At 36.2% G+C, this 17,175-nt stretch overlaps 1 protein-coding gene across 1 annotated transcript; it reads left to right on the top strand.

Moving 5' to 3' along the window:
• Window positions 1-3,571: 3,571 nt before the first annotated feature.
• LOC145766543 (uncharacterized) lies at window positions 3,572-16,488 on the top strand. Its single transcript, XM_082578266.1, has 5 exons — window positions 3,572-3,706; window positions 4,201-4,422; window positions 4,984-5,247; window positions 5,362-5,497; window positions 15,648-16,488. The coding sequence occupies exons 1-5, from the start codon at window positions 3,676-3,678 to the stop codon at window positions 15,910-15,912; spliced, it is 918 nt and encodes a 305-aa protein (XP_082434392.1). The 5' UTR covers window positions 3,572-3,675; the 3' UTR covers window positions 15,913-16,488.
• Window positions 16,489-17,175: the final 687 nt, after the last annotated feature.

The raw sequence follows: 17,175 nt of genomic DNA, 5'->3' as shown, positions 1-17,175 counted from the left end.
AAATGAAAAAACGTTTACCCTTTTATATCATGTTGAAAATGAAAGAAAAAAAAACACGCTTGGTTTATGGTATTTTTTTTTTATTTGTGTCTCACCATAAAATATCGTTATCCCACGAACATAGTTTAAAAACTTAAGTAAACCACGCTTTTTTCCCGTCATCATGATCAAGAGCTGACCAATTCTGTGTAACCTTTTTCCTGACGGCAGTGAAGGCTATGTTGAAAAAAAGATAAGTGCTTTTGAATTTCGCAATCTTTTTGATGATGACGTTTGTCTTTGCAGAAGCCTACTTGGTCAGTGTTAGGGATTATAAACATTTTTAAGCATCTGCATGTGAATTTATTCAAGATGGGTTTCATCACATCACAAATGTTTTTGATTATGTCTACTGTTTGATCATCTCAAAACTTAATCATTTCAAAATGATTTTTCCGCTGTCGTTTGATACAAAACAACTTTATAAAATGTTTTGATGATCATTGAGGTAACAAGTCCCACTATGTTTTTGTTGATTGTTGCAACAAATAAAATATTTTTGATTAAAAAAATAAATTAATTAGTTAAATTAGTTTCAAACTAAGATTTTGAAAGCCCTGCAAATAAAAATAAAAGAAGGATAGAAAGTTTCGTAGTATGCTACACATAAATTTTGGTGAAATGCTAAGTTTGATGAATAAAGAAATGCTTTCGGCCAAATGTGCAAGATTTGATTGTGGCAAGATTTTCCAATTTGTCATTATTTTTTGGTACCAGAGTTTACATAAAAAAAAATTCAACAAACTAAAAAAAAAAACAGTTACCTCAAGCCCATTCTTGTCCCCATAGTCGGGTAACGAGCTTACTTTAATACATTAGAACTACTAAAAAAAGTGACCTTTTCAGCTTGCTAAGTCCAGTAAGCTTAGTTTTAAAGCATAACAAAGTAATCGCGGAAATTGACTGAGAGAGCCCTATAAGAAGGAGCCTGAGTTGACTGCTTTTCTTGTATGTGGATGGTTTTTTTAAGCGATGTCTTATTTTTTGGAAATTTGCATAATTGTGTTATTGCAGATAAAAATTATTGAACGCATAGATACATAGGCAGCTTTTTGTGTATTAAAACAAATTTATCGACCAAGTGATCAGACACTCGCACAGAATTTAACAATATTGTATTCATCGATTTTTGAAGTGGGCTTAAGTTCGTTCAGTCGTTCAGTGGGCTCTCCTTATGAACTTGCCTCGGGCCCCAAAACCTAAATCCGTCACTTTAGAGAAAGTAACTGAACGGTTGAATGCGTTATAGTTATACAGAAAATGTTATAGCCTAATGCAGGGTTTCCCAAACTGTGGTCCGCGGACCATTGGTGGTCCACGACGACTGCACAGGTAGTCCGTGGCGATATGACACGAAATTAAAAAGTCACGCATATAAGCCTACATTGTATAGTACGTACCCTGTCAAAGATAATTGCCACAGTTCTTTACAACTTAAATGATTTCGAAAGCTTTTGCTATCCAGTATCGTAAATCTTACTTGTTGCACCTTCGTTGCAGTTAAAAAGTTGTTTACGAAAAATTAGTAGTCCAAGGCCCAAAAAATTTCACAAATAGTGGTCCGTGGCCCAAAAAAGTTTGGGAAACCCTGCCCTAATGCATTAATATAATTTAAAAACCTGTAGGCCTATAAGCTACTAAACCTGGATTATTTGATTTTCTGTTCTTTGTATCTATATTGGTAAAAACACAGCTGGATTTTTCAAATCTGTTGAAGCGCGAGATCGTGCCTAAATCTTTTGAACGTTGTTATGAGAAGATCTTTGTAATCAAAGGGTTTGTTTCAATGAACTGACATCACAAGAAATTCAACGTGCCTTACAAAGGCATTAGCCAATAGCACAATCAGAAAATCCTTGATTCATTGCTTGTTCAATAAACAATGCGCTTCCTAAGAAAAACATTTAATGAACTATGTGAATCATAAGTCCTTCCACTTTCTTCATTGAAATACTGTAGGTTTGATTATAATAGTGACGACATCAACTTAAACGCTTTGACAGCTTATAACAATTATTTCATGTCAAACGGTTGCTCGTAGCTTGAAGTTAAAGCATCGATATTTTGTTTCAAAAACGGACCGTAGACTATATAATGTAGTGTAAAAATAAAATGTAAAGTTAATCAATGAAATAGCTTTTTACGTATGCTCGTTACATCGAAAATGTAACGTTGGAATAGACAGAGACATTTGTTTCATTCGTTGTGAGAATAGTACTGTACAAGCAGGGCAGTTGAGAAGATATTTTGGATCCGGTACCAATGAGATCCTCAGGCACCAAACCAAGATATTTCTAAAGAAAACTATATCCAAAGAATACGCAGTGGTTCTTTTAACTTCCGGGCATCTTGGAAAGCTTACGAGCCTTAAAATCATGCCAGGTCCAAATCTACAGTAGGCTACTGGTGACTGGACCCCCAGTTAACGACTGCGAGGATATTACTCAACTACTGTAATGTTAGCAAAAGTCCATTTTGACAAGTTGAATATTTTTGCGGTCCAGCGAATATTTTACATGCAACCAGGAAAATTAAACAACCAGTACGAGCACCGAAACACTTTGTGTAGCTGTGTGGATCGCACATCATAGAAGACGGCATAGCGTTGGGGGTCTGGAGGCGAAGCCCCCAGCTCCTTGGATAATCACAAAAAATTGCTTTTCCATAATAGAAATCTGTTTAAAGAGGCCTTAAACTATGGCAATGAAGTTATTCTTCCAGAAGCCCGAGGTCCACCTTCAACACCCAGAAGGTCCGGATTCGGACCGCGGTCCGCCAGTTGAGTAGCCCTGATATACTATGATCAATACGAAAAAATCAGCACCATAAAAACTAGATTTCACAACATACAGGAAGCGGCAATAGACTATTTGAGCTTTCGAAACAAAATCTCTTTGGTATTTTATTTGATTCACAACACAACAAATTTTGCACGAAGTCGATTAGGTTTGCAGAGAAAAGAAAATGCTTACAAAAAGTTGGTTATGATTACGTGGGATTTATCACGTTCCAGAACAGTGAGAATAGGTTATAGGACGATTAACCTTTCAATTGGTATTCCTACGCAAAAATTTAACAGTGGTCTGAAAGGCTACGCCACTTGATTTACCTCTCGTGTGCGCAATGCAACCAACAAAATATTTTTCCACTAGACGCGCACGTCTTAACCCGTAATAGTCTGTGTAGATTTTTCTGCAAAAAAGCTGTTTTTTATGTACACATCAGACTAGACTGGAAGCATGTCACCAAATAAAAAAATGGTTACATTATTTTTTCTTATGTATATGTGTTGCCTACGCAAAGTATCATTACCGGTAGCCTACCATAGATACACAAGATCAAACTGACAGTTTACTTTATAGGAGGATGTCATCTTTCCTTCAAATTTCTTTTAAAAATGCGTACTTCTCAAAATCTTAACAGAGTTCCTTAGTTTTGATAAAAAATGCGTTACTAACTTTACTGAACGCCATTCAAGATTCACTACTGACCAGCGTCTTAATTTCTTATCAAATTTCTAATTTGCAGTTCGCACAAAGAAGATTTTCTGAAATAAAACTTTGCAAGTGTTTTATGTAAGTCTAAGTTTGTTGAGTGTGATGCTTTAATGAATGCAATCAAATTACAATTTTCCACATGAATTGGGCGTGTTTGCTGTTTTTACAAAGTAAGTGGCCGCTGTAGATATTTTACTGTATAGAGTTTGCACAAATTGAAAGCATTGCCAGTGGAGTAACTGGCAACGTAGGCTACTGGAAGGGAACAAACCGTTTCGTTTGCAGGATAAACCTCTTGCTGTTGTATTGCTTCAAAAACATGGTATTTCCATCAAAAAAATGGATATTTGGATCATTTAGTGGCTGCGTTTGTACCATCAAAGCTTAATTTTTTTTTTATGAAGTGATGTATTATAGCTGTGTTTATATGATGGATTACAACTGTCAGTGTAAAGACAATTGAGTTTTATGCTTACCGTTACAAATCATTACCTCAAAGAATTTATAGAAATGATTGAATAAGGACGATTCCTATTGCTTATGTAGACAAGTTAGCTAGCTACTTTCATTCACTTATACTATTAGTATAGGCTACATCTTGGGTTTTATTACAACAATTTTAATTCTGGAGAAAAAGTCTATGTGTTTATTTTTAATCTATCAGGTTGGCTGTTCGTGTTTGTGAATGGAAAATGTAATAACTTTACAACAACGCAACTTACTGGAAATATAGTGTTTTATCCTCTCCCTTTAATGCAAAACAAAAGCCTTACCTGCACGTGGAAGTTTCGTCCTCCCAACAATGAGAACTATACTTTACTTCTCAACTACACTTTTAACGATATCACAAATTATGACGACAACGATCACATTGTTCTCCCAGATGGTGAGTTTGCATTTATATAACGTAAACTACTACATAGCTTACATTAAAAGTAAATTTGTGAAGACACGGCCTTTTGTAAGCAAAATTACCGACCATGTCAAAACAGTTTATTTTTAACTTTTAAAACTTGATCAAGTTATGAATGCGTATGTCCAAAATAAGTTTTTAAATATTTTTTCCAAAACACTTCCCACCTGTACTAGCCTAGATTTTTCGTGACAACAAATATGTTTGCCAAATTTTACGGTATTTAATTTTAAAGCTGTTAAAATAAGATAATGATCTTTTAAATGGTTATTTTGTGTCTGTTGCAAGTTGCAACAAAGTACAGAAAACACAATGCAATTGCATACACAAGGGGAGCAGACTATATCGACTATGGTTTACGTTAAAAAGGTGACAAATTGCTTCAATGAGCCTACCCTCAGTGAGCTAAGGGCCTAAGTGTGCAAAACTTTCCAAACAATGCAGCCTACTTATACACGCAGACAAAAAAAAAGGGTTACACTGGCCATGTGTTTAATTTTCAAAACTTTTCTAGATTTGCCTGTTTTTTTTTAGGAACGACTTTACCAAAGAAGCCCAACAATTACGATGGGCGACCAATTTGTCACATTTATTCAGCAAGTGGTTCCACAGATAAGTGTGCAGAAGAAATCTCTACTAACTATTGCCCTCAAAGCAACATCAAAGTGGCCCACTCCCCCTTCCAATTGTCCGTGTTGACGACAACAAAACGTAAACCGAGTAATAGGTTTCGTTTCACTAGGTTCAAAATTTCTTATCAATTTGTCACCTGCCGTAATCATCACGTGACAAGTACAGGTGAGTCTCAGCTCATACTTCCTAACATGCGATGATATAGCTTGTATTATTTACCATACACTGCAAAGCATTGAACCATCCGCTTGATTGATAAAGTTGATTGATATTTTGTAGACACTTCAAACATGACAAAAACCCATAACAATGAGTTTCAAACACGATATCTTGTCAGCACTGGGGCAGCTGTAATTCTTGCTGTTTTGTTGCTACTAGCAGGGTGTGCTATTTGTGTGCTTTATGACAAACTAAGGTGAGTGGGTGCAGTTTTATAAAGGTTTAACGTAGCCTATTGTACAAATGACAAAAGTTTTGTAATGACTGGTTTATGCAGCAGACCTTGTCTGCAAGTAAAAGTCTTTTTTTTGTTATTCTTAGGCGTAGTTGTTTATTCTTATAGCATTATTCTTTTACTTTGCCAATAATAACTTTGTTAATAGCCTAAAACTGTTGCCTATCAATTACTACATTGAATTAGGTGATGTTATAGCAGTGTCGCAGCGTGACCCATTTGATCGGGAGGGGGCACTCCAGAAGCAAAATTATTTAACTTGAGATGAAAATTTAGCTTTAGGCAATTTTGACATTTTGACATTTTTTTATTTTGTGGCGCGTGTACAGTGTACACATATTCAGCAAAGTCAGATAAAACAAACGATAACGTAGAATGTATGGATACTGCAACGGGTGGCTGCGAAGTGACCTGGAAGGTCTTCTAGTCGAGCAGCCACCCTCAACAAAAGAAAAGGTAACAAATTAAACATGAAAAAAGCAGTCAAAGAAGCGAGGCAACATAATTTACAACATAAGTTTACGGTAGCCTACAGTTGCTTGTATGAAAACAAAATGCATCATTTAATAAGAGATCTATATAGTCCTGAAGCCATCATCATTAGTAATACGATAGTAGTAAATTTAAAAAAAAAATTTTAAATGAGTTAGGTGAGTTTATTCTTATTTTTAATGGGATTGAATCCCAAATTTCCACACCTGTATACTTGAAACTACGTTGAAGTTTTGACGATGAGTATTGAGGAGCATAAAAACTATCCTTGTCAATTGCATTTCTGGTATTGCGAGAATGCACATTTTTTGCTTTTTTAAAACAATTAGAAAAAGTACACGGTAGTGAATTGTTTTCATATTTATGCATTAATTTTGAAGTTTCGAGTTTGAACAAATCTTTTATTTTAAGAGCATTTAGTTGTTTGAAATATGGAGTCACGTGATCCGACCATCTACCTCCCGCAACCATTTTTATTGCTTTATTTTGGAATGCTTGGAGTTTGTCGACATATGTCTTAAAAGTGGAACCCCATATTGTAATTGCATATTGTATATGGGGATGCACAAGCGAGTGATGTAATTAAAGTCTGGTTTTCGGAGGAAGGAAAGATTTCAATTTAGACAAGATGCCGACGGACCGAGCAAGTTTCAATTTTAGATCATCGATGTGGGGTTTAAACGAAAGTTGATTGTCAATAATTACTCCAAGATATTTAGCGTGGTCAACTATTTCTAATTTATCATCATTGTAGAGAAGATGGATTTCATCAAGATTAGCCTACTGTAGTTTTTTTTGGCGGAATTACTAATAAATTTGATTTGGAAGCATTGATAGTTAACTTGTTGGCATTAATCCAGCTATTAATTTCAACTAGATCCGAGTTGAGCTTGTTTTCTAACAGACTTAAGTTTTCGGCTTTGACAATGAGACACGTGTCATCGGCAAACAATCTTGGTATTGATGATATGCTTTTGGACAAATCATTCATAACAAGAAGAGCAATGGGCCTAGTGTAGATCCCTGCGGAACGCCGTACTCAATAAGCTGATGAGTGGAAGAGTAATTGTTAATCTCAACATATTGTTGACGGCTAATTCTCAGTGTAGGCCTATATGACATCTAAAATTTTACCTTTTACCTGTAATAAAACCTTGCCATTTTCACCTTTCTAACTTGGCCTGTTTGCAAACTCATAAAATAGGCCTATGCATCACACGAAAAAGACTCATAACAAAAATGACATATATTATTTCGCAATACGGCCATGGATTCTTGATTTTCCTGAATTCGGCCAATGAGATGGAAAGCTAATAAATAAAATTAGCCTACAGTTCTGACTGTATTGTCACGAAGATGAAGTAGGCTACTGAGCAATGAGCATTCAACTTGCCAGTAGGCTCATGTGGGCTACACCATTCGATCAGGGATTCTTGATTTTCTTGAATTCGGCAAACTGTATTGAAAGATGAATTATATTTAAATTAGGCCACAGTTCTTGCAGTAGTTACAATATAGTCATAAAGATGAACTTCTGTGCATTTCACATTGTCCGCCCGGATAGTTCAGTTGGTTAGCGCGTGACTTCGTGAACGAAGAAGCTTCAAGATCAAGCGGCGCTGGTTCTACTTTTGGGGTGTGAGACTGCTCTCCATTCAACGGCACCTAATGGATGGAATAATTCCCCGGCAACAAGACTTTAACAATCGGAAAATTTCACTGTGTCAATCTCAGTAACCGGCCTTGCGTCAAAAACCTCTACAAGTATGCGAAACTACCAGGAATAACCAATCAAGGCTTTGTCAGTCCGAGAATAAAGATTCAAAACCAAAACCAAACCACTCGACAATAGGTTTATGTAACCTATGCCTTACATGCCATAACCTTGAAAAAAAACATTTTTCAAACACTGGGGTAGGCTACATAGCTTACATAGATACTTTCATTGACGGGGGGTGGCTCAAGGTAGCTTAATTGCAGATAAACAGAACCATATAGTAACCACCTTTTATAGCTTACTCTAAAATCTAAAAATGACTCGTTTTTGGAGATTTTTATGGCACCAATGCGTGAAAAAATCAAGGCAGAAATTATTCGATTATTATGCGGGAAACGAGAATATTTACGTTGATACCAACAGTGGCTCCGAGAGGGGGGGGGGGGAATCGGGCCAGTTTTCCCCCTAGCAAAACATTGTAAAGGAAAAACGAGTAGTTTTTTGTTTTTTGCACTTTTGAGAGGGGCCCATTTTTAGTACTAAAGTAAAAATGTACCAACTAAATAATCAACAAAATCTTAAATGAAGTGAGTTGTTCCAAGTATTTCTCAATCATGGTAAATGTCACTCTCGATGCTTCTCATCAAGAACAAATCATTTTCGTGTTAAGGTAGGCGATGTTGAAGAGCTTCAAAACGTAAAATCTGAAGCTGAAATGATTTCTGTATCACTGAACGGTTTCGATTGTATTGATAGTGTCAATTTGATAACTGATGCTGTTTTAGCTAAGCGGGAACTATTTTTGCTTGACAACTAAACCTTAACTTCAAAATCTGCGTTGGCCAGGCATAGTATGTTGTATCCAACATAAGTTATCTAGGAAAGTTAAAGGTATCAGTCCAAGCACGATTAAAGAAAGTAAATCCTGTATATTTTTTGTTTATGGATCATCATTATCATCATCAGTCATCATCTCCGCCTGCAGCAGATTGCGCATCAACATGAGTTATTTGCTTCCAAGAGTGGCGATTTTGAGCCAGCTCGCCAAGTTGAGTCCGGTCCATGATTGGATGTTGTCTTGCCATCGTTTTGGTTGTCTGCCACGTTTTCTTTTTCCTTCTACTTTTCCTTCTGTGCAAACTTTGCTGATTTTGAATTGTGATCTTTTAGTGTGGCCGAACAGTTTTAAAACTTTTGATTTTAGTAACTTATTGCTGCAATTGGATGTAATTTTGTCATAGTTAAAAGATCTCCTGTTTTCGTGTGGTCAAGTAGCCTTTTGTTAGTCATGCTTCTCATGATGTGATTTTGGAAGGTAGTGAGTTTTTTCTTTATTCGAGTTTTTTGTTCATGGATGTTGTTGCTTAAATCTAGTTAGAATTCATAATGTTGCCTACAGACAGCGTTGTTCAAATGTCTTATCATTTTTGGAGTAATTGATTATCTGTAAGCTAGTGGCATCTTTAAAGTTACAGCCCAGTCAGAGGAAAAATTCTGAAAAATCTAAAGAAAGCTGTCCTATCATTTTGCAAAGAAAATTGACTTCGAGAGGGTAATCAAAGCGTGGTGCAGTCAAACCCAATGCTTTACATTATCCTTTTGCAATTGAAAACCAACAAGAGCTTGATCGGAAGCTGAGTCAGTGCTAATAAAGTAGCCTACAACTAGCAGTTTTAAATTTATGACTGCTTTGTATTAGGCTATGTGGATTACGGTCCTAAACAAGATTCACTGATGAATTTAATAAAATTAAAGGAAGATGTAATCTAAGTAAGAGAAAGCTGAGAAGAGTAGGCTGCTACTCGCAAGCTAAAGTTGCAGTGGCAATTATAAATTTAAAAGAAAATGATTTTCTTTTCCTGAGGACAGAACGCTTTTATAACCCCACTTAACTAGCTTAATCATTCGAAGGAAATGTGTTCTACCGTACATTGCAAAGCATTCGATAGTTATTGGAATTGACAAATGTATCAACAAACTCATACATATCGTCGATGAGTTTGAAGTTCCATGAAAATTTCATCGTATGTTTGTTGTGCAGTTGCAAGCATGTGGGACAATTTAAACCATTTGTAAGCTATAACAATGACATTTTTCAAGACATTTTGGATGAGTTGGTACTTTTGACAGAAAGCCGCACAGCAAACTTCAGCTGCAAACCAGAACGAACCACCCCATAATCTCTACACAAGAAATCATTGATTGCAACTTTCGAAAGGTTTTTCCAAATAGTTTTGTTATGATTTTTTTGTGTTCCAGTAGCTACCTCCAACGGTTGCGCTTTGAGAACGTGGTTTTAGCAATTACTGAAATTTGTAGAGAATTGTTTGCGCTCCAGTAGGCCTATGACTCAAAACCGATTGAAAAGCCTAACTATACATGTTGTGCATCAATTCAGATGTCGCAAAATTTTATTATTTGATGCTGTGATCCGTAACTTTGCATTGCAAAAAGTCCAGAAAGGGTTAAATTAAATCAGGGATGTCCAAAGTCCGGCCCGCGGGCCAACTCCGGCTCACGAGACGTTTTTGTATGGCCCGCGCCTGTTGTTGTACAATGTGTTATTTTTGGCCTGCAGACACACAAAAATCATATAAATTCAACTTGCAGTTTTCAGAAAAATTATTGTGGCTGTTGGCCCTCGAACACATATCAAATCTGGCTCGCGTGGGAAAAGTTTGGACACTCCTGAATTAAATGCTTGGTTGAACTATTTTCGTTGCCTGTAGGTGTAGGTCTATTGTGTGTTTACAAAGCTTTCTAGACAAAATAGTTAGCCTCAATGGCATTTTTGCTGCAAGTGTAATCCAATGATTAACTATTGTTGATTTTTACATTGAACGAAGTTCTTTTCATGCTGAGGAAAGTAGGCTAATTTCAGCTTAACACGAACATGCAACGCAACATTTGCTAAAAAATATTATGGGGCCCATTTTTCGTATTGTTTCCCGACCAGTGCTGACTTCTCTCGGAGGCCCTGGATACCAACACCCAGGGGCGTTGACAGGGGGGTCTAGGTGGTACTTTTGGACCCGGGCCCGGAATATTTAAGGGGCCCGGATTTTAAAAATTCCCCGCGACTTCAAACATAATCAAGATCTTAATATAATCAGATCTGAAGGAATTGCCATCAGAGGTTAAAACTGCTATTTCAGCCGTCAGATGGTAAAGTACCGGGCCCCCTTCTGGGTACTGGGCCCACCATCTCAGGGGCCTACTAGTAATAGACTTTTGCGTGTCAGTGACAACATGTTTTTTAGCTGCTAAAGTTTACTGTGTGTACTTCCATTGAGAAGATAATTTAGGTCCGGTACCAATGAGATGCTGGGCCTGGGCCCTTATATCAAAATATCTCTAAAATCACCACATTATCTTGGTCGTTATTTTGTGATAAAATTTCAGGGGGCCCACAGGTAATTGACTTTTGCGTTTCAGTAACAATCTGTTTTTTAGTTGTTAAAGTTTACTGTGTGTAGCCTACTTGTTCATTGACAAGATAATTTAGGCCCGGTACTAATGAGATGCTGGGCCCTTATACCAAAACATCTCTAAAAACCACATTATCTTGAAAAGTTAAAATGTGACAACATTAGTAAAATTACCTGTATTTGAAATAAAACAGGTTGGTTGCAATTGAATACTTGAAATCAAGACAGGCCCAATTCCTACAAAGGTGTGTTTAAGATAAATGTGTTCTAATTATTTTGGCTGTTTATTTTTTCGTATTTTGTGGTAAAACTTTGGAATTGGCAACTGTTGAACTGAAATCGCTTTATACACTGGTAGTGGTAGGGTCACCATACTTTGTGTGCTACTGTTATAGGTTAAACCACGAAGTAGACAGCTCATTTTAAAATGATTGTCATAAATGGGCAAATTATATAAGACATTTGCATAACTTAATTGCAATGCCTTGTATAAATTTTGCAAAAGCATAGATTGAAACCTTTCTTTAGCATAAGGTGAAAGCGTTCATGTTTTGTGCGTAGGTTAGCTTCTCGTTAGCATAAACTTTAAGAGTCAGGTACGATTGATTTTGAAGTCTGCCAATAAGTAAACAAGACACATGAAATACTTTTTGTAATACTGGACTAGCTTAAAGTATGGTTGGTCTATTGATATCCCATTTAACAATAAAATATTTTTTCTACATCTACCGGTATAACTTGCAAGGTAAAAGTATTTTTTGAAGTGTCAGAAGCTGCATTAAGGCTGTTGCACTTTTAGCTTAACGTTTTGGTTTTACAGGGTGTTTTGTTTTCTTAAGCTTTACTTCAAAGTGAATGTTACTGGTTTACAACCGGTAATCTAGTTCTAGAATGGTGTAACCTTGCTATGTACCAAGATTTCATTCAGCATTTCATAAAGAAGATGTCTTGTTTGAACTACCGACATTCTTGCTTTGAACATTTCAGATAAACAAAACTCTCAAAGAGGAATTCTTTGAAATGGCTGAACATGGAGGTTTGTCAGAACCTAGCAAACTTTGCTTTGCCGTTATTGCAATTGGAATACATTCGTTTACATGATTAGCAATGGTGCAGACGTGCTGCAAAAGTTTTGCAGATGTTCCAAACAAGGGAATGTTTTTCTCCAAGGTCTTTGCATAGTTTTTTTTTTCAAAAGTTATGTTGAGCCAAATGTTAAACCTTGAATGTACCGGAAACCATGAAGCATTTAATGCGATCTTTACCCATGTCTTTAATTGCTGTGGTAAGAACCAGATAAAGTGACCAGCAGGCCACAAGCTTAAGAACGACCACCAAAAGTAAGACAAACAATTCAAAAACTGACCTCAAAGTCAAAGGTTAGCAAGTAATAAGCGAACATTGAGTAGTGTAATAGGTATATGATATATAATCAAATAACCTGCCTTTAACTGTAGGCCATAAAAATGTTTGTCTTATTTGTAGCCTATTCCATTTGTGCAGTCATATTTTGTTTATTGCTAAAAAATTGTAAACAGTAAACAAAATAGCATTTCTCATAGATTAATTAGCATTTCATTTTTAGCATTTACAGTCCCGCAATTATAAATATCCCTGACTTTACAGAGGTAGCTATCAGCAAGTGTAACCAGCATATTACATTTAGATACCAGTATAATAAGTATTTTATGACAGTTGCCAGTATTTTGTTTGTGATTTCAAATCGTTGCTGCTTTTTGTTTCATTTCTTTCATTCCAAGCAAAGATGAAGCTATAACTTGATAGACCTGTGTTTACTATTAGTTATATTTCTGCTGTGTTCTGTACACTGCTGGGTTGATGATTGTTTATGAAGTTATAAAAGTTTAACTAGGTAGTAGTTAGCCGGTATTGTGCAGTAAGCATTATAACATTTCATTAAGCACCAGTAACCTATGAAGGCTTTCTGAGTACTGCAAAGTTGTCAGTGAGTGATGAAGCTGTTAGACCTTACCTAGAAACCTATTAACTAGTGTTACACTGTAAATATTGCTCCGTTTTGTTAAAGATCATAGTAATTTTCTTATGTATGCTGTGATTCCTGTGAAGTAGTTGCAACATGTGATGAAGTTATTAAACTTCATCTACATAAGTCAGCACTCATGCACCATTTCAATAACAACTGTTTTTAGCATGACCAATGGTGTTTGCATATGAAAAAATAATTACATGTAGAAAAGTTAATTCAACAGTTAGATTACAGCAACTGCTGCTCATAATAATTGTGCTTCTTAAATTCAACAACCACGATGTTCCAAAAATAAGGCAATTAATAAAAAAAATGTTTTAGTGAAATATAGCATGATTAACAACAGGTTTCTAATAATAGTGTATCTTGTGTGAGTAGGCCTAGTTAATAAACCATGTACGCCATTCTGTACTGTTATGGATTAACACTGTTCTGTTGTGAATTGAAAGTATATCACTAGATTGGTAAACCATTGTTTTTATCGTACTTAAGTTCCTGATTATGCACATTTGAGTACACTTTCAAGTTTTACAAACTCAAGAGTTTTCCTGTTAGCATTTTGATTGGGTACTTGTTAGCTTTTTGAAAGTATTGTATAGGTGAGTGGTTTAATCAATCAATCACTGGTTTATTTTTTTTCACAAAATATCACATCAAATGCACTGGTACAAGTGGTACATTACATAAAAGTGAGATAGGAAAGAAGCGAAAGACCTTATGAGGTCACCAAGTCAGCCTCCACCTCGGCGATCCTATAAGGCAAAACATAATTACCACTTGGTGAAAGTGTTAAAATGTTGTTTGTTAAAGCATTTGTGAATTCACTTTTTTTTTGCACTTCTAAACTGTTTTGCTATGTTATGGCTATATATACATTTAAAAATAATAGGTTAGTGAAATTTCAAATGCCAATTGTAATTTTTGGAAAAAATTGCTTCCAAATGTAGGTAACCAATTTAAAATTCTCATAATTTTGTCATTTCTTGTCCGATGTAAAAAATTGTATGAACTCAATGTGATAAGCATGTCAAATTTTGATACCAGCTTCTACTGTGTGATATAAGATCTGGGTTGAAGGACCCATACGCTTCATGACCGTTGCCAGTATGTATAGAAATCGTTAACACTTTTGGCTTTCATTGCAAGCAAAGGTGTAGCTATGACTTGATAGACCTGTGTTTGCTCTTATTTACATTTGTATTATTTTCTCAACTGGTGAGAAACTCTAGTGAAGTTAACCACCTTTCCATATCAGTGCAGTTAACATACACACTATATTATCATAAGTCTGCTTGCCAATAAGGGGCTCAAAATTATTTTGGCCCCGGGGGCCCACAAAGGGCTTAACACAGCACTGCACTTCAGCTTTCTGGTGGTCAAATAGCCACTTCAGCCACCAAACAGTAAAATATGAACTTAGTTTAGTCTAGTATAGTGATTTCCCTAACCATGAATATTACCCGAAACACGAATTTCAACATAAACAGGTTAATATTTGTTTAAACTCAAACTGAAATGGCACAGGTAAGAAGATTGCTATCCCTGTTTCTGCACTAAAAATTGCATTTCACTGCATTAAAAGCTGCACAAAACCGCTTTTCAGATTGCAGCAATCAGCAAATGTTTGATCGAGGCCCAAACACCTTTCCCAAATCAAATTGAAAACTTTCTGACTGTCTGCACTACCTTTGCTGTAAATTCTCTTCTGGTGAGCCTAGAATACTCTAGCGCCATGTGACAAATAAAAGTTCAAAAAAGCAACCGCTAGATAGAGATAGTAAGTTTTGCGGTTCAAGAAATTTTAAGATTGCGCAAGATTTGTTAAATGACCATGCTTAAACGACATCAATAAAAGTTTGTACACAACCTTTATTTTCATAACATAGTCGATGAAGGCCGAAGGGGGCCCGAAAATAAATTGGTACCGGGCCCGAGAAATCCTGTCAACGGCCCTGCCAACACCAGTCACGACCCCGAGGATGCATTTTTCATTGTGTTGGTGCCATCGCATAAACCTTCAGTACGGTAAGAAATGTCAATTGTGCAGGCCTTTTATCAGACAGAAGCAAATCCTTGAGCTTTGCCAGTGCTGATTTAAAACGCCTGTTCATTAAATACAACACCCCCTTTCACCAATCCTTCTACTGATGCTGTGGTGGAGAAGGTTTTCACGTTTTTACCAAATTAGCGATTGATTCTTCCAATGTTGCCAGAAAAATGGAGCATAGCGCCCCGTAATGTAATGTTCTTAGATTTCACATAGGTTGCTAATAGCGATGTCTGGTGTAGGCAATAGCTTTAAAATTTATTGTATAAATTTATCCTATGTTTTGGAATCAGTCTAGGCTACAAAATTTTTTTATTAGCTTTAAAGGCATTTTCTAAAAAGAAACTAATTTTCAAAAATTTTAGTTTTAAAAACGTTTTCAAGACACTTGTCCGCATTTTGTTATGTTTTTTTTGCAGAATGGAAAAGCGTTTAAACATAACTAGCCACTCGTTTATTCGTATCCAACCCAGTTTCCATCACAAACGAACTCACGAAAAACTCAACAACCACGAGTGCGAAACACCGAGACCAAAGGAAACGTCTTACAGCGAGTTCGTGCATCCTTTAGCCCACGACACGAACACCTATCAAACATTTGTGGGCCCTTTAAAAACAGAAGATACGGAGAACATATACTCGGATATCAAAAAGAACAAGGAAGAAGTGGAATCTATTGAATAGTGTCCTAATGAAATCAAAAAATAACTCCAAGCATTTCATATTTTCCATGAAACAACAATATCAATAGGCTACAACTGTGTTAGTAAAACCTCAGAAATTGTTCGTAGCCTATGTTTGAAATCTTATCAAACCTCTGCAAAACAATGGTTCATTATAAATTCAGTGGTTGACATGATATTTAAATGAATTAACATAAAAAACGCAACATAGACGTCGTACATCAAAGCAAGTCCACTCTGAAGTGGACTTTTGATAATATGGCATTTTGATGACATGACACATGACATTTTGGAAAGGGCGGAAAATAGGTTTATAGTTTATGTCTTAAATCAGAAGCTGATTTTTTGGAGAAACTTATTCACATGATTTTCAAGATCTGAAGAAATTAGATTCTTTTGGGATTCAGTTTGTCTTTTGGGATTCTGTTCTTTTGGGATTCAGTTTGTCTTTGTTGAAACGGTGCTATGTTTTGCTTTTGATTCCATCGAAATAATCGTCACTAGTATATGAAGATCCGATCACCCTTCGCCACCACTGTGCCCATAGGTGTCCGTCGTCACACTGACGGTTAACATATCAGCGGATGGCTTAGAGTTAGACCATAATATACCACGCCTGCTATAGCATTAAAGCAGCTAAAATATGGTTTTATAAACACTTTGGGATAGGCTACTACATGCACGATATAGGAATCGTTGGAAAAAAAGTTCGAACTAAGCATACGGTAGGCCTATAGTTCATCAAATGCCGCATTTGCTGTGACACTGTAGCGTAGCCTATGCAGTAAAGAGAGAGAGAGAAATAACTTTATTTGCCAAACAGATTCTATAGTAGTACGGTATACAATAAACTTAGGTCACAATACATGTAATTCAAAAACATAGAGGAATGCATTACGCTCAGTGTGGAATAATTTAATCTAATTTGCCAGGAGCAGCGAAAGACTGTTTGGTCATCTAGTCAGCTACTCCCAACCGGTTTTATTATTAAAATAAAAACAAAGAAGATTGACATACAGTATTCAGAACTGGTTATATGGGAGAACAGGCTGATAGCCTATCTAAGCTCAGAAGTCCAATCCAAATCTGGTCGTTAAAGTAGCTTAAATCTTAATCCGGTCGCTAATGCCAAATCCCGCAAGAGTAAAATCCGAGTCCTAATCTCTGATGGGCGAATACGTTCCGTAGGCTATGTGAGTGAATGCACAGGTAATTCAGTGTCCATCAGACTCTTCTCAAGAGTAGACTAACCGCATGGAAAAAT

Source organism: Aplidium turbinatum, chromosome 3, assembly GCF_918807975.1.
Source record: "Aplidium turbinatum chromosome 3, kaAplTurb1.1, whole genome shotgun sequence".
NCBI lineage: Eukaryota > Metazoa > Chordata > Ascidiacea > Aplousobranchia > Polyclinidae > Aplidium > Aplidium turbinatum.
This window is presented reverse-complemented; position numbering and strand designations above follow the sequence as displayed.